At 44.0% G+C, this 13,258-nt stretch overlaps 2 protein-coding genes across 2 annotated transcripts in view; both read right to left on the bottom strand.

Moving 5' to 3' along the window:
* Nucleotides 1-11,970, bottom strand: part of COX4I2 (cytochrome c oxidase subunit 4I2) — a 53,008-nt gene extending 41,038 nt beyond the window's left edge. Inside the window, exon 1 of the mRNA XM_088467082.1 lies at nucleotides 11,889-11,970. The gene's annotated coding sequence lies outside the window, so the exon portion shown is untranslated. The remainder of the gene's footprint in view (nucleotides 1-11,888) is intronic.
* Nucleotides 6,712-13,258, bottom strand: part of LOC148534277 (bactericidal permeability-increasing protein-like) — a 45,248-nt gene continuing 38,701 nt past the window's right edge. Inside the window, exons 15-16 of the mRNA XM_088467080.1 lie at nucleotides 13,133-13,206; nucleotides 6,712-8,905 (exon numbers count right to left, since the gene is read on the bottom strand). Of these exons, the coding sequence (XP_088323206.1) occupies nucleotides 8,843-8,905; nucleotides 13,133-13,206 (137 nt within the window). The 3' untranslated portion in view covers nucleotides 6,712-8,842. The remainder of the gene's footprint in view (nucleotides 8,906-13,132; nucleotides 13,207-13,258) is intronic.

Consider the following 13,258-nt stretch of genomic DNA (forward strand, 5'->3'; position numbering starts at 1 on the left):
TACTGGTACCAGCTCCCGCCTCTGCTCTCCCAGTTAGAGCAGAGTGGGAGCCTGGTAACCGGGGGAGACCCTGGATAACGCCACCTCCAGGTGGCGTTATTATCACAGCGCTTCCCCCAGTATTTTTTTACTATTTTTAGTAACTATGGTCGGATCACATTTCCCATTACAATTATGGGAAATGCGATCTGCTTTACTAAAAATAAGTGATACCTAGGGGTTGGAGTGGAATTTTACTAATTCTAGTCCAATTGCCCTGTAATAACTACAGGTGAAACTAAAATAATGTGAAAAGGGTGTGAAAACACCTTTTCACTTTATTTTAGTAAAAATAATGTTAATAAATAGAGCCCTATATACCAATTGTGGTCTTCCACATGGTAGAGGCCTGTGATGACCCCAGTTTACTCCATTTCCCCCTATTGCTGCTTAATTGTCTGTTATGCAAAGACAACCTTATTTCAGCATTTTAGGAACCCATATCTACACACAATGGCTAAAAGAGTGGTCTTCCTGAGCAAAGTATTGCTTCTTTAAATAACTTGCCATTATGCTGAGCACATATGTGCAGCAGTGAACAAATCTGGTGTAACAGCAGTAACACTGATGACTCAAGAAGGAAAAACTACTTTGTCAGTCTGCAATAACCCTCCAAATGTACATGGAGTATATTGTTTGTCTAGGCAGGCAGCCTAGATCGTGTGTCATTATCCATCACTGAGATAATGTATTTGTACTGTATGTAAGGCACCAAACACTGTTTTACTTGTCTTTGAAGCAACTTACTTTATAGGCCTCTTTGTTGATTGTGGTGAATTAACTTCTTCCTAACAGAAGGAACAGTATGCAACAGATACGCAGCGCTTTGTGTTACAGGCAACACCCACATTGATAAGTACAGTGTAACATCTACTACCTCTTAAGTTATTTCTGCCCCTTCTATACAGAATACTACAAGCATGATATAGATCAGTGTTGGCTAACCTTGACACTCCAGCTGTTGTGGAACTATATATCCCAGCATGCTCTGCAGGCTTGGACTGGGCTGCCGGGGAATCGGGTAATTCCCCGGAGGGCCTCGGGGTGTTGTGGCCACGCCCCTTTCCACGAGGGGGCGGGGCTTAGCGGGCCACGATCGGGGGTGGAGGAGTGGTCCTATGCATGGTCTGGACCTGTGTCACTCACTGTCAGAGCATGACAGTCAGTCCCTTACTGTGACTCCTTTGGCTGATGGTGACTGGTGAGTGCAGGTAACAGCAGCCCCGTGCTGTGCAGTGCACAAGAGCACTTTCCCTTTCCCTCTCTCACTGTCCACTTCCTCGTGCAGAGACTAAGCTCTGCCCCCGCCAGACAATAGGGAGCTGCTGATGTTGAAGGAGATTAGAAATGCTGCTCTGTTAACTGGGAAGAGGTGAGATTTCAATCCATAAAACATGTCATTTCACTCTAAAAAGTGAACCCTACTTATCATATCATTGTGTGTGTGTTTAAATTCATTATATAGAATATATATATATATCTATATCTCATGGGTGAAGGAACAGCAGCACTCCGGGAGTAAAATCTATTTAATCCATTATATGGGATAGCAGCGACGTGTCACCCCTTTTATCAAGGTGAATAATACGGCACACGGCGGGGTGTGTGAGCCCGGGAGGTTCCTTGGACAGTGGTCAGTGTTTGCCTGGTGGAATATGTTACAATATCACATGGTAACCAGCCCACAGTTATTGTAAAGGTACAAGCAGAACTTTAGTACAGGTTGAGTCTCCCATATCCAAATATTCTGATATACGGAATATTTTGGCATGACTGAGATAATGAAACCTTTGCTTTTTGATGGTTCAATGTACACAAACTTTGTTTAAGGTACAAAATTATTAAAAATATAGTATAAAATTACCTATAGGCTGTGTGTATAATGTGTATATGAAACAAATTAATTTCATGTATGTACACAAACTTTGTTTGAACCACAAATTATTGAAAATATTGTATAAAATGGCTTTCAGGCTGTGGACCTCTTTCAGAGCCGCTCGCAAAATGTGAGCGCTCTGAATGAGGGCGGCCGCTTCACATTTAAAATCCGGCCTCCTGGCCGCTCGCTAAGCTGTGGGTGACCACCCACAGCTTTAGCGAGTGACCAGTTTGATCCATCGCAACCATCTGAGCTTGCGACGAGACCCTTGTGGTAGGGTCTCGTCTGCCGCAAGCCCCAGTGAGCTTTCGGCTCTAATAGAGCCGGAAGCTCACCACTGACCTCACGAGTGATGTCAGTGGGGCCGCCCCCAAATGGCAGGCGTTCCTTCGGGAACGCCTCCGTTTGGCCAGCCACCCCCCCACCTCGCCTACAAAACGGTGCGAGCTGTCGATCACCATCGACAGCTGCCCCTTTTGTAGTGAGCCCCAGAGCGAGAGAATTTCTCTCTCGCTCCGGGGCTTGCGCACGCGCAGTGCGGCTGCTACACGTGCGCATGGCCTCAACATTGACCCGCTTGCAAGCTCTCAGCGCATGCGAGCGGGTCTGAATGAGACCCTGTGTGTATAAGGTGTATATGAATCATAAATGCTTTCTGTGTTTTAGATTTGTGCCCTATTCCTAAGACATTTCAATATGGTATACAAATATTCCAAAATACGGAATATTCCGATATCCAAAATACCCTTGATCCCAAGCATTTTGGATATGAGAGACTCAACCTGTATAACATTGCGTTGTTTTAGTGATACCTTTACGATTGAATACAATCGTTCATTGCACTATGGAGTTGCCCCTTCTCCATTTTATTCTAAACTGTATATATGTGTGTGTATATATATATATATATATATATATATGTGGCACTTTACAGTGGAAACAGTGCTGGAAGGTTATATATATTGGCATTGGTTTGTGCAAATGTATCTTTTGTTTGATATAATATATATACTGTATGTGTATACAGACATATGTGAGTACATTTTATTAAATAGCTTTTTTGGATGGGGGTCGGTTGCATGTGCAGTAGAGTGACTAGGTCTGGGCCAGGGAGTTGGCGAGCAAATAGCAGGGGGCCCTGCCAGTGTAATGTGTACTGGTCCTCACAATTTCTGCTGGCAGACCTGGGGCCCCCTGCTTAGGTTGTCAGTCAGACTTGACAGCTGCCACTTCCCAATGGCACATACCTTCTATATAGTTAGAGCGGGATGTACTAAGCAGCGCATCCGCAATGCGGTACATCCCGCCTCTCATCAGGTACATACCACGGTTGGGTACAGTGGTATGTACTTAGAATATCGCAAAGGACAGCTCTCCCCATTAAAGCTGTCCTTTGCGATGCCCCTGGGATAAAGGGATTTCTGGGTTTAACATCCAAAAGCCCCTCTGTCGTCCTTCTGTGCATGCGCAGAAGGTCGCGGGGGGAGATGGGAGGGGTCTGATTGGATCTCTATCAGGGGGCGTCCCAATAAGAAGCCTATAGGCTTCTATTGAATAACGCCACCTGAAGATGGCGTTACCTACCGGGATGATGCATTCCAGAGCTTTGTACATATGGAAAATGTGCTAAAACCCCCGAAAATGGCATTTTCAGGGTTTACTGCATTTTGCACTTTAGTACTGTACATCCAGCACTTGGAGATGGCCATCCTGAACCCACGGTACTATACCACACTATGGGCCTGATTCTGAGTCATATATAATGGCAATATCAGATGGTGGAGAAATTCATTTAGTTTGAACATGCACCTGAGCTGCACCACAAATGTGTCCTGATTTTTCTTGTACAGAGCCACAGTATGAATTTAGATACACGGTAGCAGAAATGTGTGGGGCATTCCTGGATTGTGACTGGGAGGTAAGATGTGGGTGGCTAAATAGAAGCATGTGGAGTTTGTGTGTTATGGGAGTGTTGCAGGCGTGCCGCTGATAGTGGTTGCATTCATTGATACAGAAACAGTCACATAGTAGGCTAAATTCAGAATGATAATCAGCATCTGCCATGGTTCTGGTGCAAGTTCAATGGTGCGACAATGGTGCATCTAAAGACGCAAGATATTTCAGCGTTTATGGACCCTGAAAGTGGGCACCTCAGTCCTTGCACATGTATGTCCACCAGGGAAGGGCTTTATAGTGCCATTTGCATACAGTGCCAGAAAAACTGTGGCAAAAGACAGACATGGATACGGCTGCCCCTGGCTTGGGCAGCCTGGATAGAATAGAAATTTTCCTGCTAGGGCAATAATGTAAAGCTGGGTACACACTAAATGATGTGTACCTAGCACAATGTCGTTTGTGGCGGGACCCGGTGGAGGTGCCGGCATTGGCAAGTGCATACACGCTTGCCAATGCTGGCAGCGACGGCGTGACGGGGGCCATACTGCATTCGGCAGCATAGCCCCCACTGACGATATGGCCTGTCGGACCTGCATGCAGGTACAACGGGCAATGTCGCTGACAATGCGCAGGAGCACTCATCAGCGACATAGCAGGTACACACTGTCCGGATCGGACAGCAAATAGTCTAGTTTGTACCCAGCATAACAGTTGAGAATGTGTGTGAAATTAATCATCTTTATTCTAATCTGTGTTACTGAATGTGGAGAAGTCTGATGGCATGATTGTGGTAGGCGGCTTTACTTGTGCCATCTATCTGTGCCTACATCCTTGTGGATTTCTTCCCTGTGTATTTGCACTTTGTTGTTTCTGTTCATTCCTGTAATTGCTTGAAAAAAGTCTCTTATGGAATATAGGGCACGATTCAGACCCGGACACTAAGCCGCGATGCTCGCTATGGGCGATTGTCGCCCATCTGCGCATGCATATGTGTCACAGTGCGCGTGCGCAAGCCAGTCATTGCATTCGTGAATCATGCGCTCGTTGTACACAGACTGAGCGCTACTTTGAGTGACAGCGCCGTTTGTGGGTGGTAACAGGGGAAGGTGCTTGTGAACAGGGGAGCGGTGGCGCGAACGCAGGCGTGTCTGGGCGTCAAACCGGAGTTTATTGGGCGTCCATAATTAGCATGGGGCCATCATTGTAGACGTCACCTGGTTGTATGTCAGCCTGCAGTGATCGCAGTGCTTGCGGTGGGGTAGGGTAGACCTCAAGCGCTGCGAGCAGCTCCGATGGCTCTTGATGTTACTGATTAATCATACACTTCCTGGAGATGACGTGTGCTAAGAAAGAAAAGTGGGTGTCTTTATACCGGCGTGCATTCACTCTGCCGTCACTCTCTAAAACAGAGGGCGTCCTTAAGCCAGACAGTGCGATCACGGAATTTGCATGCCCGGCCTCTGACGGCTGCGAGAGAGCGCAGCATAGCGTTCCGGTCTGAATCGACCCCATAGCCCTCATTAACTCCATGGTTAAACACATTTAAACTAAAAATAATCCTAAAATAATACATATTCAAAACGAGATTAATACTCAGTCCCAGTAGTTATTTTCAGTAGTTCAATTTATATCATCCTCATAAAGTTGAAAGCTGGATTGGCATATCTATAAACACATTATTTTTTTAATGTCACTCTGTGGGGTCTATTTATTAATAAGGACAACCCTTTCACTGTTTTTTTGGAGGTATATCGCTAGTTAACTTCTCCTTTATCTATTAACACATTATTGCCAGGCCTCTGGGCCTGATTCAGACCCGCTCGCGAGCGCTGAGCGCTCGCAAGTGGGTCGATGTTGGCCCAGTGCGCATGCGCACGAGGGAGCCGGCTCCGTCGTGCGCATGCGCGAGACCCGGATAGCGACGGCCAAGCCTGGCTCTGATAGAGACTAAAGCACTCCAGGGCTTGCGGCAATGAGACCCTACCACAAGGGTCTCGTCGCAAGTCTGATGGTCTTGACCATCGCGACCATCTTTTTGGCCGCTCGCTATAGCTGTGGGTGGTCACCCACAGCAATGCGAGCAGCCAGGAGTCTCTGAATCAGGGCCTCTGTTCACTGGGTACACCCACTTTGACAGATAGTTACACCACTTCAGCGGGCCCCTACTTTTGCAATCCCCTGATGGGCCCTTCAGGCCCCAGTCCGACACTGATGCTCTGCCAGTTTTAGCATGCCCTAATAGCAAAACTGTAGCAGTGCATGCTGGGTTATGTAGTTCCATAACAGCTGGAGTGTCAAGGTTAGCCAACACTGATATAGATAATCCATACCCCTGTCCCTTTAGTAGCAGTCCTGGTTTAATCACTTACACGTGATGAAGTCTGGGTTGTGCACCCATGATCCCCCCTCAAAAAAAAAAAAAAAGTCACTAATGTTTTTTTCTCCGCCAGGGAAAAGTGGAGGGATTCAACCTCTTCTCCCCTCAGTCCCATGCAAACTTCCAGGATTCCTGTTCCAGGGTATAGTAGCACCTACTTTGAGCTGGCAGCCAATTCCCAGAGCAACAGTCTCCCAGATGCCACTTCTAAATCCCCAGTGTATAGCACTTCCCTACAGGGACTCACAAGGACATGCTTATCCTGGATTCATTTGAGTCACATTTAGATGGTCTTCATATGGACCACCAGAGGTTGTGTTCCCATCAGCAGAACAGAAAGGAGGTTTAGTTGTGGTATAAAACCATATTTTCCATGACCCCACTGGGCCACCTGGGTATGGAGGTAATCAGGTTTATATTAATCTATGGGGGTAAAGGTAGTGTCAGTACAAATGAGATTGAGACAACATGACCCATTCCTCCACCCAAGAACACAGACACACATGGAATGCTCTCTGGTTTCAATTTTGTTTATTGATTTTTTTTGTATAGGTACAACACGATGCAATGTAAACATAGTAACAAATCACCAATAGAAAAGAGTTGGAAATTTTAGTCTATCACTTTAGTGTTTCATCACATCACTGCCATAATGTTTCATTGAGAAACTGGGACAGATATGACCAACCTTAAGTTTTATACATCTGGTAAAGTAAGCATTGTAAGGTACAGTACATACAGAGGGTGTAAAGGACAGTAACTACCTTGGGAATACAGTGGAAACACTAAATAAGTATTACATTAAATGATGCTGAAAGGGTAAGTCTCTGGACACCTCATGTTTGAATAACACAACAGTAGATTTTTATTCTTTTTTGTAAGATAATCTTATCCCTCATCAGCTCTACTGGACATGTGGTCACTTATAGTGCAGCTTCAGGACCATATTAAGGGCCACATGGGCCTGAAAATGTTTAAGGGCCTATACTGAGAAGGGGAGGAGCTGTGATCAGTGCTGTGTGGGTGTGGCCAGAGCCATATGCGCGAGTACAACCTCTACATCATCATCCCTCCCAACATTTTAGATTCCCTATTTGGGGCACACGCTCAAAATGGGTGCATGACCTCATGGAAGATGACATTTTTGGGAGGAAAGACCACATGTCACACCCCTGGTTTTTCATCACACTGGGGGAGAGCCAAGCAGTCCAGCAGCTAATGGGAGAAGCTGGGGGCAGTCCAACACTGAATTGAATGCCACACAAGCAGAGCAATGGTGCCAGAGTGTCCCCCCAACCTCTGTCCCGCAGGTGCGAAAGCCTCTGAAAAGCAGGACTGTCCCAGCTGAAATTGGGACAGGTACGAGGTATGCATACAAAGTGAAAAATGTAATAATTTTGAGAAAATTAGAAATACAATTTTAATGCTTATGATTTTTGGCCAATTGTGTGGGCAGCTGGTCATCATTATGCTTTCACAATGATAGGCCTACTTTTATGTGGAGGCCTGGAACTGTAGCTCTATCCATCCCATTGTTACTCTAGCCCTGTGCAGCTGACCCCTGATAGGCAGATAAGGTCTGCAGTAGCCTCATTGATGTTATTGTAAACAGTGGAGCTATGCAGAATGCTGGCAAAACTATCCTACTCATTGCCTGATGTGACATTAGGCACTAGCTATGCAGTCTGAGCCTCACTCCAGAGTCCATTGTATCAGTTGTGTTCCATGTGTATATCTTCCCTTACCTGCCCCTGTGTAAATTTGGTCAACGGAAATTTTGACTAGAAGTAATAGTTGACTAAATTGTAATATATATGCTTTAATAATGAAAATTATGACAAAATCTATGCTCAATGTTAAATACAATATGATATATGGGAGAAGTACTATGGTAAAGCAGTATGTATGATATATGGGAGGAGTACTATGGTAAGTTAGACCAAAATGTGACTTTAAACCAACTACAATTTTAAATTAGCAACCAAGACTATTAGTGGGGTACTTATCAAAGCTGGGAGAGAGATAAAATTGTACAAAATAAATTACTAACCAATCAGCTTTTTTTTTTTTTTTTTAAACAGCCTGCAAAATGTAAATTGGAAGCTGATTGGATAGTACTTTCACAATTTTCTCCCTCCCAGCTTTGATAAATAACCCTCCTAAATCTAAAATCCTTGTCTAAATTAACACTGACCAGCCCTAGGTACTAGCTTTCCCTGGCTGCAGTGGCAGTGAGTGCAGAGTTCCCTTGGAGGTCTATTTACTAAGCAGTGTTAGGAGAGAGTGAAAAGTGATAAGTGATAAGGTGCCAGCCAATCAGCTCCCAACTGTCATTTTTCACACAGCCTGTGAGATGACAGTTTCGAGCTGATTGGCTGTAACCTTATCACTTTTCACTCTGTCTCCTAACTCTGGTTTGTAAGTGGACCCATTTAGTCTTTTTCAATTTGAATTCAGCGTCAGGGTGGACAGACTCATTGTGGCAGTGAGGCTGAAATACAGGGACCTCAGAATGGTCATTATTATTTATACAGTATTGCAATTTCTTAGACATTTTGATTTAGTAAATAAAGAATTTTCAATGTTGTGTTCCAGATGTGATCACATTAGTGCTGATCAGTGAAAAGTGAATCTGGTTATAAAGCACTTTTTCATTCTTCAAATCTTGGGGAGGGTGGAGACACCTGTAGATCTGTTACAATTACTAAGTATCCCTAGAGAAAAAGAGAATGTTCAGGTCAGGATACAGTTGCTGGTAGAGTATGTAAACTGGGACAGCCATTTAGCAACTGACTGTTGTATGAATCAGTGACCTGAGTTGTAACGATTGTGGGCGGGATGCAACAAGGATTGCAATTTGCATGTAGTGCATCCAGCCAACCACCACATGCGTTAACGCCAGTGTGCATGAAGATAATCGCAAAGGACAGCTCTATTGATAAGAGCTGTCCTTTGCAAGAGGGACTTCTGGGTTTATGACCCAGACGTCCCTCTGCACATGTGCAGAATGACCCTCGCTGCCAGGGGTGCTGGGAGAGATCCCTCTCACAGCACTTTGCAGAAAGAAGCCCATAGGCGGTTACTCATCAGATCCTATCTGCAGAAAGCTTAGCTTTCCAAAGCTTGGTGCATACGAGAAAGGTGGTCAAACCACTGAAAACTGCATTTTCAGGGATTTGACTGCATTATTGATAGTGTATCCCACCCTGTATCTTAACATATGATGGCAATAATGCTGGCAGCTGGACTTTGCTCAGCATTTTGACAATCTGGAGCAGTCATGTGTTACATACTGCACAATTACATGCCTCCATAATGTAACATGGTAACACTTCTTCAAACAATTTTTTTCCCTCCCATTTTCATTAAAGTGCTGGCAGTGGAGGACTGAACTTGTTCTATGGATGCAGATTGCTAGCAAGAGTGATGTATCCTTGAAGGCTGTAACACCAGTCCACTATAGTCAGGTGCCACAGTCACTTTACATCTCCAGCCTGGGCACTCGGTGGCAATCCTTTACACCCCACCTACAGCTCTAATTAAATCACATGGGGGAAATATAATATATAAATAAAAAAAATAAAAAAATAAAAAAAAAACATACCAAACCCCTATTTATCCAAAAAAAACCAAAAGTTTTTCAAAGCTACTTATGAAGAGCCAGGCACTCAGAAAATAGCCCGTTACCGGCCACGTATGAACTACCATTGGGCCACAAAATAGGAATCCAAAGAATAGACTCCAGCTGGACTTCCACCATGTAGAACAGCTTCAGATGGCCATAATGAATGGAGCTTGTTAAATATAAGCTCAACACCATTGCCACAGAAGACAAAGTATGGCTCCTGCTTGTGTTGCTTGCAAAGTTGGATAGATCTGATTAATGATGCTGTAAAGCATCACTAAACAGGTGTAACATTTAAAACGTGGAGTCTGTTGTATCTGCATGTTGTAAAGGACAGAATTTTAGATTGAAAAATAGGCAGACTGGGAAGAAGCAGACAAATCCATCAGCAGTGAAGAAGATCAGGCACATCATAAGTGATATAATGGGGTGATGAATAGTTTTTACAAAGATGGTTTCATTCAAAAACCAGCTACAAGTGTGTTTTCACTAAAACCAATGTACCATGTGATCAAGAGGAAAGTGTGCAGAGATTAGGTTACCACGCACAGCCCTGTGCAATTGCAGTATGTTCTCCACATCTGAGCTCCTCAACAGTTGTGACATTGTAAACTTATATTTAATTGTGCAGTCCAGTGTAGTGAGCCTCCACTACAGGTAAAAAAAACTAATACATCAGTTACACTGAACTCTTTTGCAAGTCAGCTGTTCTTTATAACCCAGTCTGCACATTAAGGTCTTGAAGCTGCTACAACTTAAGGGGCCTATCCATCAGCAACCCGGCATCGCAGAAATCCAACATGTTCAATTTTCCCGATTTGACGATCGCAATCAAAAAATGATCGCGATCATCAAATCGCCGACATTTAACATGGAAAATGTCTGATCCGGCGACAGATCGCAGAACATGGATGGTGGGAGGTCGGCGTTTCCACCCGGAAAAGTCAGCACTTCCGGATCGCAAAATCCGGTCTCTGATGTATGGCCACCTTAAAGGCCCATACATCAGTGATTGCAGCAATTGTGCAATTCGCAATCGATTGTGTATAAAAAAAAACCCCACAAAACACTTTTTTCAAATCGATTGCAAATTGCACGATTGCTGATGTATGGGGGCCTTAAGCAAACCCAGGCTTTTTTTTTTTAGTTAGAAAAAAAAAAAAAAAAAGCCACCCCCACAAACCATTCATCACTTCAATTTATACAACAATTTGCAGTTTAAGGGCAATTTCTGTATATACTTTTTACTTTTAGGGCTCTCCTGTTTGCACTACCCAGGTTCATAATATACTATGCTTTGTTAGATATTTTTTTATATCTTTAAATAGTTTCTCAGCACCAAAGTACTCCCAATATTACAAACACTACATAAACAGGTATTTCAGCTCCAATGACACCACAGTTGCATTGTATAATGGACAGATGTATCATTTTTTTTGCATCTTGTAACAAAATGCATTCAGTGTAAATCAGATTTCTCCAGAGGTGCCAAACATACCTTGCCAAAGAGGTCGGTAGTGATGAAATGACACCATGAACCAACAAAAAGCATAGCTTTTCCCCAGACCTAAGGAGGAGATTATGCCTACCTGAAGTCCTGCAACAGTTGCTGCCTCTTTGATGATGTCCAGAAAAAGAATAAAACTTTTTTGCTGGTATTTAGTTTTTCACAGGTGCAACAGGATAGGACACATGGAGCCACATCCCATCAGCACTAAACTAATGCAATACTGGTCAACAGATCACAGAAGGGGCAAGTTTGCACAACACCTCTCCCACAACCATTTTGACACATTGCACAGCAAAGACATCATGCATCACTGCAATAAGTGGTGATACAGGACTTGCCTTTAGCATCAAGATAACATTTTGATAAATTGACGTAATGGTACAAGAAATGTTACATTGTATTTGTACAATTATACTAACCCACCACAAATCAAATATTAATCACAAATATCCCAAAAACCAGCAATACATATTTGCACACAGTACTAGTGTATGTCAAACCATATATATGTATCATCAAACATATGACAATGAGTGCAATAAAGAATAAAATACAAACTTACCCTCCCAGCTCAAAGTTCCCTATAGACTAGAAACACTAGTACTGGGGAAGGTAAAGCATGCAAATGACTGCACTTGGTCAGGTTCCCTCTTATATACTTAGCCACCAGTGACAACAGCTGCCTGTTTCTGAGGAGACCAGCCTTTACTGCTCATTGATTTGTCCAAAATCACCACATGACCTATGCATGGACTTCTGGGAGATGTAGTTGTTTATCGGATTTAACATTATGTAAGACCACAAATACCAGAAAGTGAGCTAACTGCAATTAAGGGACTGAGGGCCTGATTCATTACCGATCGCAACTGCGTTTATGCACGCAATCGGCCGATTGTTGCATTCTGCACATGCGTATTCGTACCACTGCGATCGGGACTCCAGCTTGGGCTTTCACTGCGTGCGATGAGGTTAGCAATTCCTGAGTAAGGTCAGACCTTGTACAAGTGTGCGTGAAGCTCCGATTGTACTCGATGTTGCCGATTGTTTTGCAGACTTGCTAAGTATAACAGATTGTGTAAGGTAAAGTGGGCATCCTTATGTTAGGCTGTGACTGCATTGCGATTGCAATCATTAGCATATTTTCGCAGTGAGACTGCTTGCGTAATCGCTGCTGCGATCCTTACCAATCAGGCCCCGATTGTGAGACGGATGCAGTGCCGATGTCGGACGGAGTAGAGCAATTTTTTTTCATCTGCGCATGTTTCTGAGTTGTTCCGTGCATGCGTACTGATTTTGTTCAAATTAAACACGCACGATAGCTGAAATGTGAGGAGCGTTCCTGGAAAGTGATTGGGGGGTAATAGGGAGTGGCTAAGAAGACAGACATGTTGCATATTATGGGAGTTTTGTAGGCATGCTGCTGAAAGTGGTTGTGTACAGCGACGCTTAGCCACTTACATAGAATACCATACACAGATGGAGAACTCCAAGGGGCTGTGTTCATCAGAAACACAGCCACAGACATAAGAGGTCATAGTGAGACTGAGAAACTGCACCTGCCATTGAGCTGGTGCAAGTTTCAATGATGCGACTGACTGTGGTGTATAAGGACACGCTCATTGGTACTACAGTGTGCACAGATGCTAAAATTGGGGAAGGGAAGGAGTATGTAACGGCATTTGCATAAAGTCGCAGACGGGCGACAGCCAATAGTTGCTCTTGCGTGCACTTCTACATCCGACTCAGAATCAAGCCCAGTTTTAGGAATAGCTACATAGACAAAATGTGGAGAAAAGAAAATGTCACCTTCAGCACTCGAACCACAGGGTCCTGGAGACGGAGAACATTGGTCGGCAAATGGAACATTGTCTTAAATCGCTCTGTAGGCAGATTAATAAGAGACGGCAAAGGTCATTACCCATAAATCACAGC

This window comes from Taudactylus pleione, unplaced genomic scaffold, assembly GCF_031769625.1.
Source record: "Taudactylus pleione unplaced genomic scaffold, aTauple2 ptg000069l, whole genome shotgun sequence".
Lineage (NCBI taxonomy): Eukaryota > Metazoa > Chordata > Amphibia > Anura > Myobatrachidae > Taudactylus > Taudactylus pleione.